This window comes from Triticum aestivum, chromosome 2B (genome assembly GCF_018294505.1).
Source record: "Triticum aestivum cultivar Chinese Spring chromosome 2B, IWGSC CS RefSeq v2.1, whole genome shotgun sequence".
Lineage (NCBI taxonomy): Eukaryota > Viridiplantae > Streptophyta > Magnoliopsida > Poales > Poaceae > Triticum > Triticum aestivum.
This window is the reverse complement of record NC_057798.1, coordinates 574,368,425-574,393,418: the sequence shown is the minus strand read 5'-3', so window position 1 is coordinate 574,393,418 and position 24,994 is coordinate 574,368,425. Positions and strand designations below refer to the sequence as shown.

General features: G+C 47.8%; 2 protein-coding genes across 2 annotated transcripts; both read left to right on the top strand.

Annotated features, from left to right (window-relative positions):
• Positions 1-5,991: 5,991 nt before the first annotated feature.
• On the top strand, positions 5,992-8,560 carry LOC123041689 (putative wall-associated receptor kinase-like 16). Its single transcript, XM_044464269.1, has 3 exons — positions 5,992-6,877; positions 7,060-7,203; positions 7,362-8,560. Exons 1-3 carry the CDS (start codon positions 5,995-5,997, stop codon positions 8,558-8,560), a joined length of 2,226 nt encoding a protein of 741 aa, XP_044320204.1. The 5' UTR covers positions 5,992-5,994.
• Positions 8,561-15,711: 7,151 nt separating this feature from the next.
• Positions 15,712-16,404, top strand: LOC123041688 (uncharacterized). Its single transcript, XM_044464268.1, has one exon. The coding sequence runs from the start codon at positions 15,726-15,728 to the stop codon at positions 16,179-16,181; it is 456 nt and encodes a 151-aa protein (XP_044320203.1). The 5' UTR covers positions 15,712-15,725; the 3' UTR covers positions 16,182-16,404.
• Positions 16,405-24,994: the final 8,590 nt, after the last annotated feature.

Here is a 24,994-nt window from a genome sequence, read left to right as displayed (position 1 = left end):
CAACAAGTAACCAAATGGTTGTCTATGGTAACCACACTCTTTTAAAACATCGCAACCCTAGGGACTGGACACAAGAGAGAAAAAGATTAAAGAACATCCTAACAAGCAAGCTAGGGCTCAGTAGCAAAGCATGTACTCCCTCCGTTTTTATTTACTCTGCATATTAGAGTTGACTGAAGTCAAACTTTGTAAAGTTTGACCAAGTTTGTAGAAAACAATATAGACATTTATCATAATAAGTTTATATGATATGAAAGTACATCCAATAATAAATCCAATGTTGTCGATTTTTATTGTATATCTTAATATTTTTGTTTATAAACTTGGTCAAAGTTTGTAAAGCTTGACTTTGACCAAAGCTAATATGCGAACTAAATAAAAACAGAGGGAGTATCTTCTTCTGATCCGTCGCATCCCAGGGGTGGGGTCATCCCAGGAGATCCTTAGCAATTCTCCATATGTCGTCGATCCAAAAGGTGTAAACACTTTTGTAGGAGCACTGATTGTACATCGGTGCAGAGGACCTTTCATTGGTGCAGGAGCCCGTTGAGTTTCGACAGGATACATTGAGTGTTTCTCCAAATAGGGCCCTGAAAATAGCAATCATTTCTCAATGTCCATAAGCTCCACAAGGAGGCAGCCTAAACAAGGTTAAGCACATGTTTGATTTTGTATTGGCCCCAAATGGCGATAATATCATCAAAACTCATGGGCATATTTATCTGGAAGTACTCATAGATAAAGTGCCAAACAATTATAGCCACGATGTAGTTAAAAAATAGGTGTTGCACTGACTCATTATCACTACAAAAAAGACAATGGGGTCATCTATCTGCTTTTAGAAAGGTTATCTCTAGTCAAGACCTTACTGTAAACAACCAGCCATAGGAAAACATGAATCTTCTGTGGAAAACTATTTTTTTTCAGAATTTATCACCAACAGTAGCAAACATATCCCCAAAGTTAATAGCATTATAAAAGGATTTGACAAAGTATCTACCATTAGCTTCCAATACCCAAATAGGTTTATCAGCGGTATCAGTAAAATGAATGTTCTTAACAACATCAAGCAATTGGGACTAAAGGCAAAGTCCAGCCTGACCAATGCATCTGCTAAAAGTGAGCTTAAGGTTCATCCTGTCGACCTGGGAAAAGGAGAAATCGGGTTGATTGCAAATTATAAACAGATCCGAGAATCTAATCTTAAGGTAATAATCCACAACCCGAATGCCATGCCATAAACTGATGTTATCACCATTACCAACCTCCCATTTGCAAAAAGTCTTAGATACAGATATGGCCCATGTTACACTCTTCCAGAAAGGAGAACCAACACCATGTTTAGCCCAAAGGGAACTTGGTTTAGATGTATTATACTTAAAATTCACCGAAGTTCTCCAATCCTACCAACACTATCAAAATATCTCTTACCCATGAGGCCAAGAAAGCCATTAAAATTTCTAATATTGGGTATCCCCAAACCACCAAAACATTTCTTCCTAAATACCAAGCCCGAATTGGGTAAATGATACTTGCAATTGTCTCTCAGACCCCCCTCCCCCCTCCCCCCACACACACCCTCTCAAAGTGGGCCATTTTAGAGTTAGTGACATTTATAGCCCATTTAGGACATTTAATCATGGCCATGAGATAGGTAGGAATACTGACTATACATGAACAAAGCAGTATACATTTCCCTCTATAGGAGGTTGACTGTTCCTTTTTTAGCAAATGTTCGACCTTATTTATTAGTTCAATAAAGTACATCCAATTGTATGTAGTCGAACAAAAACAAATGGTATATAGTCGTGTGAATCTAAAAGTTACATTAAGGATCCTCGAAATCGTTGTATGTAGCTTCATTGTTAATTTGTATCTCGATGTTTTGTCATGATTATAGCGGAGATTACAAAGGGTTGACTATGTACAAACTGGACTAACTTCAAAAGTTTTAGAAGACAACATAGGCCGTCCATCTAATAGGAGAGACCCTAATATGCAATGAACACATTTTGTTATCTATTGTATGACAAATTGTTGGATCATTATGTCGAGTGTAAGTGAATTTCTTTACTTTCCCATGCCGCACATCCTGTGTATTCATGCTGTGAAAGCCCCTGTTGGTACGATTCGGGAGGGCCTATGCCTAGGTGAACGACTTCCATAAATGTGTCGCCTGAATTTCCATACAAAAACAACTTCAAGGCGTTTAGAACTTCGGGATGAAAAGGAGAAGCAGAGCAAGACGGTGGCGACCAAGGCAACCGACCAAGACTCCAATAAATAGATGTCCACCACGATGGGTATGGACATCCTCTCCAAAAGCAAAGACCACTTAAGCCAAAGAGCCGTCATATGAGGAACAAAATAGATCCGATCTAGACATCCCGTTTAGATCGTCAATGCACAACTCGATGAGTTGACCTGCAAGTCGCCGAACATCCCATGTACTCAATCGTTGTGACCTCTATATCATACAATCTCAGACAAGCAAGAGTAGTGTTGTTACTCGCCTCGCGAGGGCTCGAACCTAGGTAAAATTCCTGCTCATGTCCATCTGGTAATCTGAGGTGATGTCCCAGTGTCATATAAATTATGTGCGGTTCTTGCACCGTTGTTAGGACCGCGTGAAAAACACATCGACGCGTTACTACATCATCCTACCAGAAAAGAAGACCAAAACGCAGAAAATAATGATAAGTAAAATTTGAAATTAAAGCACAACCGAGACCATCATCGCTGTTACCAGCACCAAGATAGGCCGAAGCAGCAGACAATGATACACCGTATCAGGAGACGACGATCAGCGAGAACATAACAACACAAACTCTTCGTTCTATTGAAGGCTATACTAGGACAAAGGTAGAGCCAATAGATATTTATCCATGCGCCCGCTTCATCGTGAACACGTTATATTTGAGAAAATACATTTACATTTATATTTACGGAAGTGTTGTTTTGCTCCTGGGTGCACCAGAGATGAATAGTAAAATTTTGAAAGTAGAACTATTTTAAAAAATATTGTAAGAAACATTGTTGAATGTTTTACCAACATTTGATGAAAAAGCATCCGTGGAGACCTGTAAAAAATGGTGTACCAAAATGTTTACTTTTGCGGGGATGTCCCAAAATGCTTTCAATAATTGTCCTTGTTGGAACATCGTTTTTTTTCTCATACCTCCATAACTATTATTTCACCACGAAATTTTGCATGTTGGCAAAGCATTCAACAATGTTCCCCCGTGTTAGATGGTTAGAGGGACTGTGGTATCCTCAGCCCACCAGAGTTTAAATCCTGGTAAATTTCAAGATGATATGTCGGCTCAGTCTTTCGGAGGTGCTCATAGGGGCATGTTGTGCGTGTGTCCGTTCATAGGGGTGAGTGTATGCGCATGTAAATGAGCGCTTGCGTCTGTACCGTGTTAAAAAAACAATGTTCCCTCGTATTTATTTCGATCTTATTGTTCACCCGGGTGCATAAGCATCCAAGTGCAGAAACTCCAATCCAGATGTACAGCTAATTAAACTTTACTTTGACGTTGATTCGCGGTTTCCCTTGCTTTCGGCGGCGAGCAAGGTCTTCGGGGACGAGGAAAGCCGACACACGGTATGTACTCGGTGTATGCAATTGACGAAAAAGGGTTTCCCCTGCTTTGTATTCCAAAGCAACCAACCGAAACATCCAATGATAGGTGCTGGGGCGGAAGCAGCACAGGCACACCCAAAAGAAACGAAAGAGAAACAACAAGAGAAAAGAATGCCGACAACGGCGGATCGACGGAAACGAAGAAGCTTCACGACCACTGCGCCCACCGAAGATCTCCCACCAAGCTCCAAGGCTCCAAAGCACCGGTACCAATCAGCACCTCCAAGAAGGACCGCGACGAAGACGACGCTGCTGCCAAGGGTTTCCCCCGGTACACGACGAGGCGAGAGGAAAGGTCGCCCCTGACGCCCTCCAGGAAGGTCCGGCGGCACCCACCGGCGTCGCCGCGTCGGGGTCGGACAGGCCGACAGGGGTTTCCCCCGATCCCAACCTTCACCTCAGGTGCTCCAGAGCCTGCCACCAAACCGACCACCCTCTTGCGCCACCATGGTCAAGAAGCCTCCACGCCGTCTCACCACGGCACCACGAGGTGAGGACTGCACAACAAGGGATAGGAGCCGGGACTAGGGGCCGCAGCGCCGTCGGCACGCGGGAGGGCACAACCTCCACCGTCAACGACGGTAGCCGACCGGACACACTAGCAGGAGCCTACCAGGCCCATGTTCCCACAGGCCCGGCCGGTAACTCCATTCCCGGACAGCTCCCGCCATCGCGCTGCAGCAGGCACGCCATCGGCATCGCCGCCCCCCATCCGAGCCGCTCCTCCTCCTCACCGCACAGACGACGACGAAGCCACGCCAGGGACCGGCCCGCTAGGACCCAGATGGGGCCGGGAGGGCCCAGATCTGGGCCGGGGACGCGCCGCCGGCCACCGCACGCCACCACGCCGTCCTGCTGCCAAGGGCAGCACCGCCACCGCGCCGACCGCCGACGACCGCTGCCAGGTCACCGGGCCGCCGCCCAGCCGAGCATCACCGCCGCCGTCAACTGCCCCGGGAGGAAGACGAGCGCGCGGGTACAGACGGGCCCGCCGCCGCCGGCAGCACCCGGGCCAGCGCCGGGGCACCCGCCGGCGGCGGCGGGGGAGAGCGCACGGGGTGGTGGCCGAGGGAAGAGGAGGGGTGCGCCGCCCCGGCCACCTCCCGGGGAGGCGGCGCAGGGGCGGGAACAGGATGGGGAGGGGGAAAAGGGGGGGCGGGGAGGGCCGGGGCGCGCGAGCCGGCGGCCGGCGGCGGCGGGAGGGGGCTAACCCTAGCGGGAGGGAGCGGGGGGCGGGCCTTGCTCAGTGTGTTTTCCGTACCTGCACGACTTGATAGGCCATCCTCGGTGTATGCAATTACCTTAATTTGCTTTTGTGACTCGGTGCTTGGGCTCGTTTTCCTCGATGTGTTTAGGCTGTAATCAACTCCGTGTGGAAGGTGGGAAACATTGGATGTTCCGGAACAGAGAACGTGCGTCCAACAGCTAATCCATCGAACGCGTGTAGGAGGATTTGGCGTGGCGTAAGCGTGAATTGCAGGTGCACCCTGCTCAAACAAAGCATCCAGCATACTAGACTGAAATTACGATGTGTGTGAGTGTTAATTGACCAATTCCCGTTTGTTTGTTTGTTTGTTTCTTCCGGTGAACCAATTGTCGTTTGTTAAAAGAAAGAGTCACAAATGTTTCTTTGTTGGGGGAATCGAATATAGTAATTAACAATGCCTTTTTTGCCGCGAGTCTGCTCCGTTTAATCTCACTAGGTAAATGACGAAGTCTACCATGTGGCCATGTTGCTGTGCTTAATTTGACTAGTTCTCGATGGATCGACAGTTAACGTCCAGAGCTCTTCGTGTGTATATTTACATAGAAAACTAGAGGTGTTGGCCTCCCTCTGTCTTCAGAACACAAGTACGGAATAAGCAAGCTCCAAACTTGTATTGGTGCTCTCGCCTTATGTTTCAGGTGAATTTCATATCAAGATGTTTCTACAAATTATCTTTTACAAGCTTTCAGTTCGTGTTTCCGACTTATGTAAGCCTGGACGCTAAGAACATGAGATGAATCGCCGAGGCCATCTAACGGCAGACAACCAATAGCTATCAAAATTAACTTCTGCACCCTTGTGTTGTGACCTGTGACTGTGAGTAGGTTGCTGAAGGCCGAGTTCGATTGGTCGAATCTGTTCTTGCTTTGATAGCAGATCCTAGTTTGTGCAGACTTATATAGCAAAATGTTTCGTTTCTGTTATCTCTGGATACCAGTTAATTTTATGCCTATTATTTATGTAGAGTAATCCCCAAATTTAAACAACCACATGGCCTCCATTTTCACACAACCATTTTGTTTTTCATTTGTTAAAGGATAAGTTGACAATGTCATATTTATTTGTTCTCCAGCCGAAGAGTATGCAAGTGTTTTTGAAGCTTTGCCTCGGTCTCGTATTGCTTGTAGCAAAGTATGCACCTGGAACTGCGGTTCCTAGTTTAGATTGCCGAAGGCAGTGTGGTACCGTTGAGATACCGTACCCATTCGGTATCGGACTGGACTGCTCACTCTCTCAAGGCTTCAACATCAGTTGCAAGGTCCAAGATGGCGTCTCCAAGCCATTCAAAGGCGACTTTGAGGTGGTGGACATTTCCTTGACTCATGGCACGATCCGGGTGCTAAATTACATCACGGCCTACTGTTACAACACCTCTACAACGAGCATGAAGTTTTTCGGCCGTCGTGGCTATGTAGGTCGACCTTCCTCCCTCTACCGGCTCTCTGACGTTCAGAACAGGTTCACCGTCATCGGGTGCAACGCCCTCGCCTTTATCTCCGACTACAATGGCACTGGATATCAGGGCTTGGGTGTCGCAACGTGCCGCAACTTGTCAGACTTAGCAGACGGATTTTGCTCTGGTATGGGCTGCTCCCAGACTGCAATACCAAAGAGGATGTTTTACTACGACACAACCTTCTTGAGAGCGGTCAACACAAGTGAAATCTGGGAGTTCAACCGTTGCAGCTATGCGGTACTGATGGAGGCAGCGGCATTCAAGTTCAGTACTACTTACATAAACACCAACAATTTCAATGACACATATAATGGAAGGGTGCCTATGGTTCTTGATTGGGCTATGAGAGATGTGAAGTCATGTGATGTTGCAAAACAGAATATGACTGGTGCTTATGCATGCCTTAGCACCAACAGTAAGTGTGTGGATTCCACCAATGATCAAGGGTACACATGCAATTGCACCAATGGTTATGAAGGCAACCCTTATCTTCAAGACGGATGCAAAGGTATGGATTAACATTGAGTGTCACTGTATATATGCACTAATGCTCATCAAACTGCACCTTGGATAGTATATATGCACTAATGATCATCAAAAGCAAGACCTCTACATTACTTACAAGTTACAACTATAATATTATGTGTCTTACTTACAACTATAATCTTTTGCTTTGCTAATTTTCTGCAGATGTTAATGAATGCAGTCACGACCCATGCCCTTCAGATGGTTATTGTCAAAATATCGTTGGAGAATACCGGTGTTCTTGTCGACTTGGAAAAAAATATGTCAACGAAAGCAATACATGCAACCCCAATATCGGCTTAATAATAGGTAACACCCAAATAAATGTGATCATCTAGCTAGGCCATTAACTTTATCACACTTTTGATAACCATGCATCTAATCTTAGCTAATGTACACCAACTATGTTTTATAGTGTCCCTCTCCCTAGTCTAAGAAATAATTGTCTCATCTAATGACATCATCAGGAGTTATAATGGGATTATTCGGCCTGATGGTTATCATCATGATCATTGTCTTCTGGGGACAGATGAGAATTCAAATGAGAAAACTTAACAAAGTTAAGCAGGAGTATTTTCGCCAGCATGGAGGCTTGATTTTGTTTGATAGGATGAAATCAGAGAAAGGTCTTGCTTTTACTATATTTTCAGAAGCTCAACTCATACGCGCCACCGACAACTTCAATAGTAGCAGAATACTTGGAAAAGGAGGCCATGGGACAGTCTATAAAGGGATAATAAACAACATGCCAGTGGCAATTAAAAGATGTGCAGTGGTTGATGAAAGACAAAAGAAGGAATTCGGCCAAGAGATGCTCATTTTATCTCAAATCAATCACAAGCATGTTGTCAAGCTCTTGGGTTGTTGTCTTGAGGTGGAAGTTCCAATTCTGGTATATGAGTTTGTCCTAAATGATACACTGTTCGAGCTTATCCATGGCAAGAACCAAGCATTGCAAATATCCTTCAGTTCTCTCTTAAGGATTGCTCATGAAGCAGCTGAAGGACTTAACTTCCTCCATTCATTTGCATCTCCCCCAATAATTCATGGTGATGTGAAAACTTCCAACATCTTGCTTGATGATAACTATATGGCCAAGGTGTCAGACTTTGGAGCCTCCATACTAGCCCCATCTGACAAAGAGCAGTTTGTCACAATGGTTAAAGGTACTTGTGGTTACCTTGATCCAGAATACATGCAAACATGCCAGTTAACAGACAAAAGCGATGTGTATAGCTTTGGAGTTATCCTTTTAGAGATTCTCACGGGTCAGTTGCCACTAAAGCTCGAGGGGTCTGAGAAGCAAAGAAGCTTGGCATTGATTTTCTTGTCTGCAATGAAGGAGAATAACCTAAATGATGTGCTGGTTAGCCATGTAAAAGGCCAACAAAGCACGGAGTTGCTGACGGGACTTGCAGACCTCGCTAAGAAATGCCTAGATATGTGTGGTGACAACAGACCATCTATGAAAGAGGTCGCTGATGAGCTCAACAGAATGAGGAAACTTTCACTGCATCCTTGGGTACGGCTCGATGTTGATCCAGAAGCAGAAAACCTTCTTGGACGGGAATCTACTAGTGGGTATGAAATAGAATTAAGTGGGTATCCTGTGGGTGAAAGTGAGAACCAACCCATAAATCCAAGAAGTTCATATTATGCAAGGTGACTTAACACATGCATAATAATCTATTAAACCTACTACATGCACATATTTATGTTCCTTTTGGACCTTGTTACCATGTGTAATACTTATGTTTCTTGTGAACCTTGTTACCATGTGCATTGTATTCGGAGGTTAGCGTTGCTGCTATTTGATCTGATTGTGCGCAAGTTTTATAATAGACAATCAATCTCTTACAAGTTGTAAGCTATGAATTATTTTTTAAAAACTTCGACATGTGATGTGTGTTCAACAAAAAAACGTTCATTGGATAGTAATAGTTATGTTTTTTCAATACCATATTTTACTTTAGTTCTATTAAAGGAGTTTTATTGACTCAAATGCCTCTCAAGGTGATACAACCATAAAAAATTCCTGCCCGGCTTGCGCACAACAAAAATGCACATAATCCATGAAGATCTGAACACACGAAAAGGAAATATTTATATTTTGACAGAGTGAAAACAACCAAAGATACTAGCGGGCTGATCCATACACTAAACCTACGTCCATGTGGGGTAAACACTTCTTTGGCAGCTGGCTCGAGCTGGATTACATGCTACTATAAAGAAACATATGTGTGCTTTGTCCTCTTATGTAAGCATCACTTAGAGAGCCAATGTGTACCTACTAGTCCATGGTAGGCTAGTATGCCCTCCAATGGATGTGCCTCTTTATATTAGACATTTGTCTTGACATTTTTTCCCTTTTATCTTCTTCTCCTTCTATGACTAGGTGGGTGGCACGTGTGCAATTCGGTGAGGATTCGACTGATCAAGTTGGTTGAACGGATGATATAGCTAGATAGACTTGTTAATGGAGAAAGGAAAAGAACAAGAATAAAATAGGTACTAATGGCATGATAATCAAGACCACAATGAACCTAGCAGCAATTTTTGCTAAGTTAATCAAGAAAGTGGCAGTTAGGAAAAGCTAGATGTTGAGAATGGCAATTATGCTAACCTTGATGTTGAGAGTGGCAAGTATCCAATTTTCTGAGCGGAGCATGGATTTTTTTTATAGAAAGAATGCCGGAAGGATGATGTTGAGCAACGTGGTTGGTCTGGACTATTGGATCATGTGATTAGACGGCTAAGATGGTATGGATCTGTCACTACTCATAAAGGGGTAGTAGATTTGTTGACCATGGCAAGTGGGCTAGAGTTTTCTTGACTTGACTTTGATGATTTGCTAGACATGGTGTACGATTTAACTTTGTCTTGACTTTGACAATTTGCTACATAATTATGTTGGAAGTCATTTCTTTTTAGGTGATGACGGAAGTGATCTTCGTAACATATTCACAATGATTCATTTGCCTAATTTTTTTATGGATGGAATAAAGGAAGAAGCGGACAATCTTCCAGCTCCTAACTTCAAATCAACCTTTTAGGAGAAATTTGGATCGATATGAGAGAATAAGAAAAGAAATGTCCCAACCTTTTGGCCATTTATCCATCATCGTGTCTTCAATAGGAGAGAAGTAGAATTACGGAAATGCCCTTCCAGTCCTGCATGCACCCAAAACTCGATTGTCCTTTGTATGCGTTCATCGACTGACCTATTAACATTTGTTGTGTGTCTCCATCGTCTTTCCTCTCTAAAACAGAAGATGATTCCCCGTCTGGACCTCTCGAGCTTTCTCGCCAATGTCTCTTGGCTTGTGATATAGTCGCTAGGACTGGCCTGGTTGTGTAGGTCAAAGCATTGTTCTAAAGGGCCTCCGCATCCACATCAACAAGGATTGGTGACCACAACAAAGCGTCAACTGGGGACTCTTGACCAGATGTGTAGACATGAATCGATGACCGGAATAGAGGAGCCCACTGCTTAAATAGGGATCAACCTCGTTGGTTACCCATGCATGATGAGGTAGGAGTAAATCCATTAGTTTCTTTCTATGACATGAATGCATTTGTTTCTCAGTAGTGGAATTTGTTTGAGAAAGGAGAAGGTGAAGAGATAGAGATAGATAGATAGATAGAGATAGATAGATATATATATATATGCAAAGAGATAGATAGAGATAGTAATGTTTTTATTGTTTGCGCCACCGATGTCCCGTCATCATTTCAGTGAATATTACATGAGACTACATGTGCAAACTGTACTAACCTCAAAGATTTCAGGAAACCGCACGAGTTACCCAAGCAATAGTTGAGAACCTAAGATTCAGTTAACACATTGTGTTATCCCTCTTGCAAAGCAAATTGTTGAGCCATTACTTCATCATAGTATCAGAGGAAAGACCGAGACCATGAAATAATGAAAAGTGAACTTTCTAAACAAAGCACAACTGACACCATCATCGCCGTTACCACTACCAAGATAGGCTCGAGCACTTGGGAACACTAGAACATATTGGGAGATGATGATCTGCGAGACCAAACAACAGACTCATTTCTATTCTGTTGACAACTTACAACGAAAAAAGATAAAGCTAGTGGCTTTTATTCCATGTGACTTATCCTCGACATTAAGATATTGTCATTGAGAAAACATGTATCTACAAATAAATGAATTAAACTCTACTTTGACGTGGTTTCCCTTGCTTTCCGGGTCAAGTAGGCCTCCAAAGATGAAAGATGAGGCAAAAACGATACATGGTACACACTCGACTCCACCGACATCAGTTGGCAACATCGCATAGCATACCCAATTTTTTTTTTATAAAGATTGATCATGAACATCGATAATATGTCTTCATTTCATTTATGACCGATTGATGGCAGGCCTTACTAAAGAAATTCCAAGATTTTGACAAATTTATTCTATCTACCAAAGCCTGGTAATAACAATTCAATAAAAAGAAAACTCTATTTCCCAATCACCATAGGCCTTGGAAAACAACACGATGCCATATGCAAAAAGCATGTGGCTAACTAGCAACACCGATTGAGCTACTCTAATACAACTAACGTGTGATGGTTGACCTTTACTTTTTTAACAAGCACGAAATGCCCTCTACTGCCAAGAATAAGTATGGACAAATAGGGTACCCTTGAAGGATTCCTTGGGAGGGTTTGAATTCCTCAAGTTTAATATCATTAAATAAAACTAAGAATTTAAGGAACTCACCAAGCCGATAACCATGGAGATCCAAGCTGGTGCAAACCCCAACATAGTCATGATCACTTGTAAATAATCCACTCAACTCCAGCACAAAAATATTATTTTTTGGCTTTGTTCCTTTCCATGAATTAAGACATTCATATGCTGAGATAATGTTATCAATGATAAGACAACCTTGAACAAAAGCTGATTGTACACAATCTTATAAAATGTTGCAGAGACTGATAGGCCAGAATTGATAGAACTATGTGGGTTTTGTTACCTTCTAGGTCATAACAAGAATACACAAGTTTGAGAGTCCATCACACGCGGGGGTGACCAGGCTTTCGACTTTGGATCCGGCGACTCCACTCCCTCGCGGGCCTCACGCTCGTCGAGTGGTGCTCGTAGTCGCTGGATCTGCCGTGCTATTCCTTTTTAGTTGTAGTCTAGGTTAGCTTCATAGCCAGGGTTTGTCCATTCGTCATGGCTTCTCCGGTGATGATAGCGGTGGCGGTCAGTAATGGTGCCTCAGATGTTTCCCTGCTATGGTCCTTAGAGCGGTGGGTGGGAGATATGGGAGCTACATTCTGCTCGCGGGTCATGCGTGGCTAGTGAGATCTGGGTGGTAGGGCTAGGTCGGCGAGACGATGACGACGACCTAGCTCTTGTCGCTTTGTCCTCCGGGTCCGCCTCCGTCTTGGCGGTGTGTCCTCTAGTACAACTCAAGGGACTAGAAGGATGCTTTGGAGTGATCCGACAGATAGTGGTTCCCTCTTTGCATGGTGGTGCCGCAGGTGACCCTTGGGACATGGTGACCTCGTACAAGGGCTTGTGGAAGATGGCGAGCTGATCTAATCCCCTCCTTCGAAGGCGTCGAGCAAAGTCGGTGGATCTGCAATCTGACGAGCACGGGGATGTTCCCTGGACGACGAGCCACAAAGATTCGGCCTTGTCGTTCTACAACAGGCTGCTCAACCGTTCACAAAGCTACTTCAGCTATGGTGCTTTGGCAGATCCGATTTGTTGGGCTGCTCGTCTGTCTTATCTCCAGCAGTGCTCCAGCGACGACCGTGGTTGGCAACGAGCGTAGATGACGATGTGTACAAGGGTCTCGTAGGACTGAGGTTGAACTTTGTTTCTCTCGAGGTTCTTTGTGCAAATGTCCAGGACTCATGTGTTTGTGGGTCCTTCGGGTAAACGTTATGTGTATGTTCTATGAATGCTTTTTGCAATGAACACAAAGTTACTCCTAAAAACACTCTATTCTCCATGTAGGATAGAAAGAGCTTTCGCTGCAATCTCCACACCACAAAGTCTCCAATGTCATTGTAAAAAGTGAGCCGAGTAGTCGTTACGCCTAAGGGCTTTAGTTGGAAACATTTGAAAAAGGCCACACCGACTTCTTCATTGTCGTAAGGCTCAAGAACCGCCCTCAGATTCAAAAGGGTTTTATAGAAGGACATAGCCAACATCTCCATCTCGCAGAGATCCTCGGTGGTGAAGCCATCGTCCCTAGCCAAAAAAAAATAAAAATTCTTTCCTCGTTCGCATGCCAGCTTTTTGGTGACTTTTTGTGTGTTTTTGTCCCCTGTTGCGGGCCCCTAAATCCAAGACATTTGGCACCATAAGATTTATTCCATGTGATGAAGCTCAACTAGTATGTCATTCATTTTTGTCTCTTCCCATGATGGGAATTGCCGATCGACTCGTGGGCCTTCTCACCATCATGTTGCTACAAAGTGACTGCACCTTTCTCGGTCGTTCTATCTTCATCGCCTGGTGCACAACAATGTCATCCCGTGTAACTCGACAAAAGCTTTATTTTCTTGTTCTGAATTATAACGAGTGCTCGCCCACACGTCTCATGTACATGGGCCGGACCAAGATACCATTTTTTTTCTTCCAAATCCGCTCCTCTGATTTTTTTAATACGTGACTGCTATATTTTAAATATACTATGAACCTTTTTCCAAGATATGATGAACACTTACGGGATAAATATTTTTTAATAGGTGATGAATATTTTTTTAATACTTGATGAACAATTTCTATACAAGATAATTTTTTTATTGCACTATAAACATTTTAATATGACCATTTTAAGTTTATGATGAACCTTTTTTATGAATACGTCAACCAATTTTTTCATACACTATTAAGATTTTTTTTAATATGCGATGAACATTTTTAATACATAATTACCCTTCTGTACAAACATGATGACTATTTTTTAAATTTCTGACGGTTTTTAATACACGATGATGTTTTTCAATACACGCTGACCCTTTGTGAAGAAGGCAATGAATAATATTTTTCATAGACGAAGAACATTTTTTATTTACATGCACATTTATAAAATACCATTTTTGAATTAAAAATATGCGAAGAAATTTCTAGTTGGATGAGAATTTCTTTAAAATACGGAACACCTTTTTTAGTTACATGAACATTGATTTGCAACACGTGCACTTTTTTTTGCTTCAACTTTTGAAGAAAGGGTACATAAAACCAGTGAAATGATATATTTTACCAAAAATAATATGAAAAGAAGTATTTAAAATAAAAATAGAAAATGGTGGTACTCCGGTAGATTATACCAAAAAAGTATATCTATGTGCAAGAAGAAACGTACTCCCCCCATTTCTAAATATAGGGTGTATAATTTTTGGCACGGAAATTAAAGAATGCACATGAAGGAAAAATTTCATGAGTTTTGGGCGAGATTACACCTAACTAATTGAGATGAGAAAATAGAGAAGCTTGCCTAATATAAGAAATTGTAATCAAATCCCTAAAAACATTATCTAGATCAGTGGTGCAACGGAATACACCTTATATTTCGAATTTTTTCTCAAAAATCTATACACCTTACATCAAGGAACGGAGGGAGTACTACCTAATAGATACAGCAGGATTCTTACTCGGCCGGCCCACGTAGGAAAAGGAAACAGGCGATGTGACCGCATTACTCGCAACAAGCGAGGAATACACCACGAACCCGTCGTCCAATTCTTCCCATGCCGCCGCCGCCCAGCATGCATGTCCATGACCTCGAAAGCAGAATGTGAAGCAGGCAACGGACCGCTCTGCCGACTGCCGCCGGCCGGTGGCTCCGGAGAGTGAGGAGCAGTCCAAGCAGAGCTTCCTTTCACCGCAATGAATGCCGCCGCCGCCGCCGCCGTTGCCCCGTCCAATGAGGCCGCGAGCCCCCATCCCTCTCCTCGCCCCCTAGCTTTATCTCCTCCCCGACCTCAAGGCGATGTGTGCAAGATTCTAACTCCTTCGACAACTTCGAGACGCAGTTGGTTGCTCGGCCGGTTGATCCTCCTCCCATTATTGGAGAGAGAACGCGCGTGCCGCTCCAGAATCTTCGCTCGTACGTACTCGGGTGACGTCGATCGACCATTTTGGTTGAAGGAGATGGGAGGAGGAGAAAAGGACTACGTAGTACGTACACGGTGATGTACCAGCTCCATACGTTCAAGGACGTACGCGCTACCATTACCTTTTGTACTGAAAGCTGTTTTATATTCTGTCAAGGGCTGTGGCGTTTGCGTGGTCAACATGCGCCTGCTGATAAATTCGTGTCAAGCTGTACGCAGTGGTTGCTCGAGACTGCAAGCCACTCATTTGACCGGAATATCGTGGCGGAATTCATGAGCACTACTGCCTCGGTTGATCCGTAGAAAGTTAGGCCAGTGGTGATGGTGTACGAGTACGACTGTACGCTAATGGCAGCACATGCGCGACTTAATGCAAACGCAGGTAATTTTCAACGATCGCGACGACGGTAAGTTGCCATCACTGTGGATGCAACTAAAAGTTGCCCGCATAACGATAAGTGACATAAGGAATCCCCATGGTTGTTTACAACTACTTGCAAAGTTGTCGACCGACTAGACCTTGCAAACGTATATATATATACCAATGTACGATCGGGTTTCTTTCGTTCTCTTTTGCGTACGCATATCCAAACGTCACCTCAAGAGTCTATTTTTCCAGCTTGCCATAAGCTAAACAAACGTACCACATGCCTCTGAGGCTACAACCATTATTAATGTCGACCAATCCACAAGGCACAGGCCCAGTTGCATGGCCGCGTATATATGCGGAATATATGCAGCAGTGCTACACAGACACACAGACACACGTACGCATGTTACGTTCGAGCGGCATGAAGGGAGGACGGCGATCCAACAGGAGGCTCCTCAGGTCCTTCCTGGCCGCGTGCAGGAAGCTCAGCGCCGAGCTGCAGCTGCTCGGCGCCGCCGCCCCGACGGCGAGCGCGTGGGTGCAACTCGAGGCCGGCGGCGGCGGCGACGAGACCATCCCGGTGGACGTGCCGAGGGGCCACACGGTGGTGTACGTCGGGGAGGAGCTGCGGCGGTATGTCGTCCGGGTGTCCTCCCTCGACCACCCGCTGTTCCGGGAGCTGCTCGACCGCGCGCGGGAGGAGTACGAGTTCGCCGCCGACGCCAGGCTGTGCCTGCCCTGCGACGAGGAAATCTTCCTCGCCGTGCTCTGCCACGTCGACTCCAAGCACGACTACTGGAGGCTAGCGCTCTGCAGCTGATCACGAAGTTGGTGGATCGCCGCGTTGGCCCCTCTCCTGTGTAGGATGCAAAGTACAGTAGCTAACTGCTGCGGGATAACGAGATTTGCGTTCATGGTCTCAGATGTATAGGTGTAGGCTCCATGTGTGCAGAAATTTAGTTCCGTTGTTCAATGCTCTGTATTCCATTCTCCAAGTATGCGTCGCATGCAAAATGTCGTGGTACAGAATGACATCCATTCTACGTAACTTGCAGTTTGTTTGGCCTAATAATTCGTTCGGTCAATGGTATCCAGGCTTTGCAATTGCGCACAGTGCAAAATCATGCTGGTGCAATCTAACATTTGTGAAGATGTAAACGATGATACATTCAGAGTTCAAACAAAGCTGCTCGACTTGTAGAACGCCACCATGGTGGAATTACAGTTTGCATGCTGCACAACTGACAGTAGAAATGCACAAACACTGTCGCAAACGGTGGTGGGCGGATTTGCTGGGATTTTGTTTTGCGAGTAAAAGAGGACACCCGCGCCCCCCCTCCCTCCGATTTTTATTAAAGAAACAACCTGGCTCGTCACATAGCAATTCATCTCAAACGCAATATTATTTACCCCAAAAGGCTTTCACCCAGCATTATATATAAAGCAATGATCAACAACAACAACCCGATACAAACACACGCTACCATAAAACACACATCCAAGATAGGATACATAGGCACTGATCGCATCAACACCACCTCTAGTACTACGAGAGCAACCGGGGGCTCAACCGAGAACTTGCCACCGCAAAAAAAATGAAGCCGCATATGACGAATCGTGGGCTACAAGTCGGCGCCTTCAAGAAGGAAACGACACCGGAGCATCGCCACCGCCCGACCCGAGGATCAGAATTTCCCCTGGAGTAGCACGACGAGCAGCTAGAGCCGCGACGACGCCTTCAAAAAGGGAACTAGCTTCGCCGCCACCGGTCCGTCCGAAGATAGAACATGTTTTCACCCTGACCAACACTCACCGCCACCAAACGCAACACCCCAGCTACCACGCCGCCCACATGGCCATGGCCACTGGGCAGCACCAAGCCACGAGCTCTGCCCATGAGCACCGCGCTACCACCACCAGGACCGCCGTCCCGGCATCCAAGACCTTGACACCACCTCACCCTGGATCCGCCGCTACCCCAACCAAACAGACGAGCGGAAAGGTCTGGCCTTTCACACCCCAGGGCAGCCAAAAGGCTGGCCAAACTGGCCCCCATCGACCCGTCCTTCAACACCGGGCAACGAGACGAGCTCTGTCCTGCGGCACCATGTGCGAGAAGAGCTCGGTCCTGCTGCACCGTGCGCGAGACGAGTTGGGTCCTGCTACACAGTGTGCGAGACGAGGTCGGTCCTGCCGCACTGGTTGCGAGACGAGCGATGGACCACGGCTGGGAGAAGGACAACCCTTCGACGAAGTAATAGTCGGACGATGAGGAGAGGAAGCGAAGGACGACATAAGACTACTACGGACGAACCGACGCCGGAACATGCCAGCCGTCGCCGCAGTCGACCTGCCAAGCCTCCGTGCAGCCACCCACGGCCCGGACAACAGCCATGCCGGGCCACTGCCCAACCGCGCCGCCCGGCGAGCTCGAAGCGCGAGAGACGCCGGGCACGCACAACCACCACCATGACCGACCGCCGCAACCACCAGCTGACCCCCGCTAGGGGCCAGGACGAGTCCGCCGGCGACCAGCCTAACCACCACACCGTACCCCCACCAGCGCATGCAGCCACGTAAGGTGGCCGGCCCGCGCCGCCACTAGGGATGGCACCCGCAGGGTTGGGTATGGGTGGAGCTACCCCATACCCTTACCCGTCCGCTCCTAGCTTACCCATTGCCCTTACCCATACCCGTCAATGGGTACAATTTTCCCATACCCATTACCCAACAGGGTAGATGGGCACCCGCGGGTAAAATTACCCACGTTTGCAAAGCATCAGTTTGACCAACTAATAGTCATAAATGACAACATATAATTATAATCTATAAAGAAACAACAGATTATATAACAAGGCACACTTTTAAACAACAACACATCATAAAAAACACCATACTTAATAAACAACATCACTTTCTCTTAAATAACAATACATTGAAACATCTTCACATAAGTCATACATTTTGAGTTCACAAATTTATGACAAAGTTTAGAGATAATTTTGAGTTCATACAGATTTTATATGGGTACATGGGTATGTGGGTATGGGTCATACGATCCCATACCCATACCCGCTCTACCCGATGGGTTTAACTTTTTCCTATTTATATAGACATGGGTAATTTTTTGTCTCATACCCTTACCCTAATAGGGTTTTTACCCGCAGAGTACGTGGGTAATGGGTACCCATTGCCATCCCTAGCCGCCACAGCCCATGCCGCCCGTGAAACAATGGTAGGAGGAGACGCCCCATCCCAGATCAGATCTGGTCGCCCCTCACCACCACCACGAGCACACCCCACCACCACAGAACACCGCCGGCCTTCCCACACCACGAGTAGAGCCCACCCCACCGCCAAGGAAGCCCAGAGCGCCGCCGAGCCGCCCATATGTCGCGCCGTCCCGGTCCAGCGACGTGCCTCCACGCAGGGACGCCGGCCCGCGCCAATTGAGGGAGTCCTAGATTAAGGGGTCCTCGAACAGTCGGACTATGTAACATGGGTCGGACTATTGGGCTATGAAGATACAAGATAGAAGACTCTCTCCCGTGTCCGGATGGGACTCTCCTTGTCGTGGAAGGCAAGCTTGGCGATCGGATATGAAGATTATTTTCTCTGTAACCGACTTTGTACAACCATAGTCCCCTCCGGTGTCTATATAAACCGGAGGGTTTAGTCCGTAGAGGAAATCACAATCACAATGATATAGGGTATTAGTCATTATGATCTCGTGGTAGATCAACTCTTGTAACACTCATATTCATCAAGATCAATCAAGCAGGAAGTAGGGTATTACCTCCATAGAGAGGGCCCGAACCTGGGTAAACATCGTGTCCCCTGCCTCCTGTTATCATCGACCTCAGATGCACAGTTCGGGACCCCCTACCCGAGATCCGCCGGTTTTGACACCGACATTGGTGCTTTCATTGAGGGTTCCACTGCGTCGTCACCAAGAGGTTTGATGGCTCCATCAATAGTCTACAACAATGCAGTCCAGGGGGAGGTTTTCCTCCCCGGACAGATCTTCATATTCGACGGCTTCGCACTGTGGGCCAACTCGCTTGGCCATCTGGAGCAGATCGACATCTACGCCCCTGGCCATCAGGTCAGGTTTGGAAGCTTGAATTACGTTGCTGATATCCGCGGAGACTTGATCTTCGACGGATTCAAGCCCATGACGGCTGCTCCCTGCCACCACGATGAACATGACCTAAATCTGTCATCGGACCATGCCCAGGAGATAGCACCTATAACCGCTCTGGCCCTAGATCCGGAGCAGATTGTGCCATCCGAGGACGAGAATCTCAACCCCGCCCCGAAAGCCGTAGACTCAGCGGCGCTAGAGCCGCACATAGATCCGACCTCAAGCGGGGCCTGTGTCACCGGAACCTCGGATTCATCTCCGGCCATAGGTTTCGAACCGCGTGCATCCGCGCCCATCGAACCTGATCAGGCGCTAATCATTGAGTTCAGATCTGCGGGCATCTTCTGACACTCAGTGTTAGGCCATGTGCTAAACTCATTAAAAGCCCTCTCCTTATCAGGAGACTCTCAGCCGAACTATATCTGGTTTGGATTGAAGGCTGATGACGGAGAATTTTGCTCCCCACCCACCACCCACTTCATAGCCACTATCGAAGACTTAACCGACATGCTTGATTACGACTCCGAAGACATCAACGGTATGGACGATGATGCCGGAGAGGAGCAGAGACAAAAACCACCGCTTACAGGGCGCTGGACAACCACCTCCTCGTATGATGTATACATGGTGGATACACCCAAAGAGAACAACGGCGACAATGAAAAGGATCCAATCAAGAATAAGCCTCCTGAGATACAGCTAAAGCATCGGCGTCACCGGCGCCGCTCTAAACCACACCGTGGAAAAAGCAGCAATACCGGCACAGGAGAAAATAATACTCCGAACGATGTCGAAGACAATGAAGACCCTGTTGAGCCAACTTCCGAACAGGAAGAACGGGAGGATGGGCGAGCTAGCCCTGATGAAGAGGCCATCAACGAAGACTCGGAGGACAGTAATTACCTTCTGCTCTTCGAGGACGAGGAGAGCCTAGACAACGAGGATATTATCATGCCCGAGGAACCTCTCGAGGAGGAGCGCTTTAAGCGCGGGCTAATAGCCATTGCAAGGAGCCTGAAAAAGAAGCAGCAACAACTTCAAGCTGGTCAAGATCTGCTCAATGATAGATGGACTGATGTCCTAGCAGCAGAACAATACGGCCTCGAGCACCCAACCAAAAGTTACCCAACGCGCAAATTGCTATCCCAATTCGATGACGAGGCGCTGGAGCCCGTCCTACCAGTGCATAATGCGGCTGACCAACCACCACATGGCCAGGACAAAGCGACAACTCAAGCTGAACACCAACCCACACCACCTCGCCGAAAAACAGAGACACAACAACTCGGGGATACACATATGACCCGCGGCATGTTCTGGAAAAGAGAGCAGGTCAGACCAAATCGATCTATGGATCACGGGGGCGTGCCCTGATGCGCGACGATGGCCATCCGGTCGGACGTGACAAACATAATCACGCCCGGACCAAAGACCGCAGACGAACTCCATCTGAGCTACATCGTGACTTGGCCCGATATAGAGGCGCCGCACACCCCCTTTGCCTCACTAATGAAGTAATGGAACATGAATTCCCGGAAGGGTTTAAACCCGTGAACATCGAATCATATGATGGGACAAAAGACCCTGCGGTATGGATTGAAGATTTTCTCCTCCATATTCATATGCCCACGGTGATGATCTTCACGCCATCAAATACCTCCCGCTAAAACTCAAGGGACAAGCTCGGCACTGGTTGAACAGTCTGCCCGAAAACTCCATTGGCAGCTGGGAGGACTTGGAAGACGCCTTCCTTGACAACTTCCAAGGTACATATGTCTGACCTCCGGATGCCCACGACTTAAGTCACATAGTCCAACAGCCCGGAGAGTCAGCCAGGAAATTCTGGACGTGGTAGCTGGGAACTAGCTTTGCCGCCACCGGTCCGTCCGAAGATAGAACATGTTTTCACCCCGACCAACACTCACTGCCACCGAACGCAACACCCCAGCTACCACGCCACCCACATGGCCATGGCCACTGGGCAGCACCAAGCCACGAGCTCTCCCCATGAGCACCGCGCTACCACCACCAGGACCGACGTCCCGGCATCCAAGACCTTGACACCACCTCATCCTGGATCTGCCGCTACCCCAACCAAACAGACAAGCGGAAAGGTCTGGCCTTTCACACCCCAGGGCAGCCAAAAGGCTGGCCAAACTGGCCTCCATCGACCCGTCCTGCAACACCGGGCGCGAGATGAGCTCTGTCCTGCGGCACCATGTGCGAGAAGAGCTCGGTCCTGCTGCACCGTGCGCGAGACGAGTTGGGTCCTGCTACACCGTGCGCGAGATGAGGTCGGTCCCGCCGCACTGGCCGCGAGACGAGCGATGGACCACAGCTACGAGAAGGACAACCCTTCGATGAAGTAATAGTCGGACGATGAGGAGAGGAAGCGAAGGCCGACATAAGACTACTACGGACGAACCGACGCCGGAACATGCCAGCCGTCGCCGCAGTCGACCTGCCAAGCCTCCGAAGAGCCACCCACGGCCCGGACAACAGCCATGCCGGGCCACTGCCCAACCTGCGCCGCCCGGCGAGCTCGAAGCACGAGAGACGCCGGGCACGCACAACCACCACCACAGCCGGCCGCCGCAACCACCAGCTGAACCCCACTAGGGGCCAGGACGAGTCCGCCGGCGACCAGCCTAACCACCACACCGTACCCCCACCAGCGCATGCAGCCACGTAAGGTGGCCGGCCCGCGCCACCACAGCCCATGCCGCCCGTGAAACAGCGGTAGGAGGAGACGCCTCATCCCAGATCAGATCTGGTCGCCCCTCACCACCACCACGAGCACACCCCGCCACCACAGAACACCACCGGCCCTCCCACACCACGAGCAGAGCCCACCCCGCCGCCAAGGAAGCCCAGAGCACCGCCGAGCCGCCCATATGTCGCGCTGTCTCGGTCCAGCGATGCGCCTCCACGCAGGGACGCCGGCCCATGCCGATTGAGGGAGTCCTGGATTAAGGGGTCCTCGAACAGTCGGACTATGTAACATGGGTCGGACTATTGGGCTATGAAGATACAAGATAGAAGACTCTCTCCCGTGTCCGGATGGGACTCTCCTTGTCGTGGAAGGAAAGCTTGGCGATCGGATATGAAGATTATTTTCTCTATAACCGACTTTGTACAACCCTAGTCCCCTCCGGTGTCTATATAAACCGGAGGGTTTAGTCCATAGAGGAAATCACAATCACAATGATATAGGATATTAGTTATTACGATCTCGTGGTAGATCAACTCTTGTAATACTCATATTCATCAAGATCAATCAAGCAGGAAGTAGGGTATTACCTCCATAGAGAGGGCCCGATCCTGGGTAAACATCATGTCCCCCGCCTCCTATTACCATCGACCTTAGATGCACAGTTCGGGACCCCCTACCCCAGATCCGCCGGTTTTGACACCGACATTGGTGCTTTCATTGAGAGTTCCACTGCGTCGTCACCAAGAGGTTTGATGGCTCCATCAATAGTCTACAACAATGCAGTCCAGGGGGAGGTTTTCCTCCCGGACAGATCTTCGTATGTGACGGCTTCGCACTGCGGGCCAACTCACTTGGCCATCTGGAGCAGATCGACATCTACGCCCCTGTCCATCAGGTCAGGTTTGGAAGCTTGAATTACGTTGCTGATATCCGCGGAGACTTGATCTTTGACGGATTCAAGCCCATGATGGGTGCTCCCTGCCACCACGATGAACATGACCTAAATCTGTCATCGGACCATGCCCAGGAGATGGCACCTATAACTGCTCTGGCCCTAGATCCGGAGCAGATTATGCCATCCGAGGACGGGATCTCAACCCTGCCCCGAAAGCCGCAGACTCAGCGGCGCTAGAGCCGCACACAAATCCGACCTCAAGAGGGGCCTGTGTCACCGGAACCTCGGATTCATCTCCGGCCATAGGTTCCGAACCGCGTGCACCCGTGCCCATCGAAGCTGATCAGGCGCTGATCGTTGAGTTCAGCTCCGCGGACATCTTCCGACACTCACCATTAGTCCATGTGCTAAACTCATTAAAAGCCCTCTCCTTATCAGGAGACTCTCAGCCGAACTATATCTGGTTTGGATTGAAGGCTGATGACGGAGAATTTCGCTCCCCACCCACCACCCACTTCATAGCCACTGTCGAAGACTTAACCGACATGCTTGATTACGACTCCGAAGACATCAATGGTATGGACGATGATGCCGGAGAGGAGTAGGCACAAAAACCACCGCTTACAGGGCGCTGGACAACCACCTCCTCGTATGATGTATACATGGTGGATACACCCAAAGAGAACAACGGCGACAACGAAAAGGATCCAATCGAGAATAAGCCCCCTGAGATACAGCCAAAGCATCGGCGTCAGCGGCGCCGCTCTAAACCACGCCGTGGAAAAAGCAGCAATACAGGCACAGGAGAAAATAATACTCCGAACGATGTCGAAGACAAAGAAGACCCCGTTGAGCCAACTTTCGAATAGGAAGAACGGGAGGATGGGCGAGCTAGCCCTGATGAAGAGGCCATCAATGAAGACTCGGAGGACAGTAATACCTTCCGCTCTTCGAGAACGAGATGAGCCCAGACAACGAGGATTTTATCATGCCCGAGGAACCTCTCGAGCAGGAGCGCTTTAAGCGCCGGCTAATAGCCACTACAAGGAGCCTGAAAAAGAAGCAGCAACAACTTCAAGCTGGTCAAGATCTGCTCAACGATAGATGGACTGATGTCCTAGCAGCAGAACAATACGGCCTCGAGCGCCCAACCAAAAGTTACCCAAAGCGCAAATTGCTATCCCAATTCGATGACGAGGCGCTGGAGCCCGTCCTACCAGTGCATAATGCAGCTGACCAACCACCACGCGGCCGGGACAAAGCGACAACTCAAGCTGAACACCATCCCGCACTACCTCGCCGAAAAAACAGAGACACAACAGCTCGGGGATACACATATGACCCGCGGCATGATCTGGAAAACAGAACAGGTCAGACCAGATCGATATATGGATCACGGGGGCGTGCCCTGATGCGCGACGATGGCCATCCGGTCGGACGTGACAAACATAATCACGCCCGGACCAAAGACCGCAGACGAACTCCATCTGAGCTACATCGCGACTTGGACCGATAGAGAGGCGCCGCACACCCCCTTTGCCTCACTAATGAAGTAATGGAACATGAATTCCTCGAAGGGTTTAAACCCGTGAACATCGAATCATATGATGGGACAAAAGACCCCGCGGTATGGATTGAAGATTTTCTCCTCCATATTCATATGGCCCACGGTGATGATCTTCACGCCATCAAATACCTTCCGCTAAAACTCAAGGGACCAGCTCGGCACTGGTTGAACAGTCTGCCCGAAAACTCCATTGGCAGCTGGGAGGACTTGGAAGACGCCTTCCTCGACAACTTCCAAGGTACATATGTCTGACCTCCGGATGCCAACGACTTAAGTCACATAGTCCAACAGCCCGGAGAGTCAGCCAGGAAATT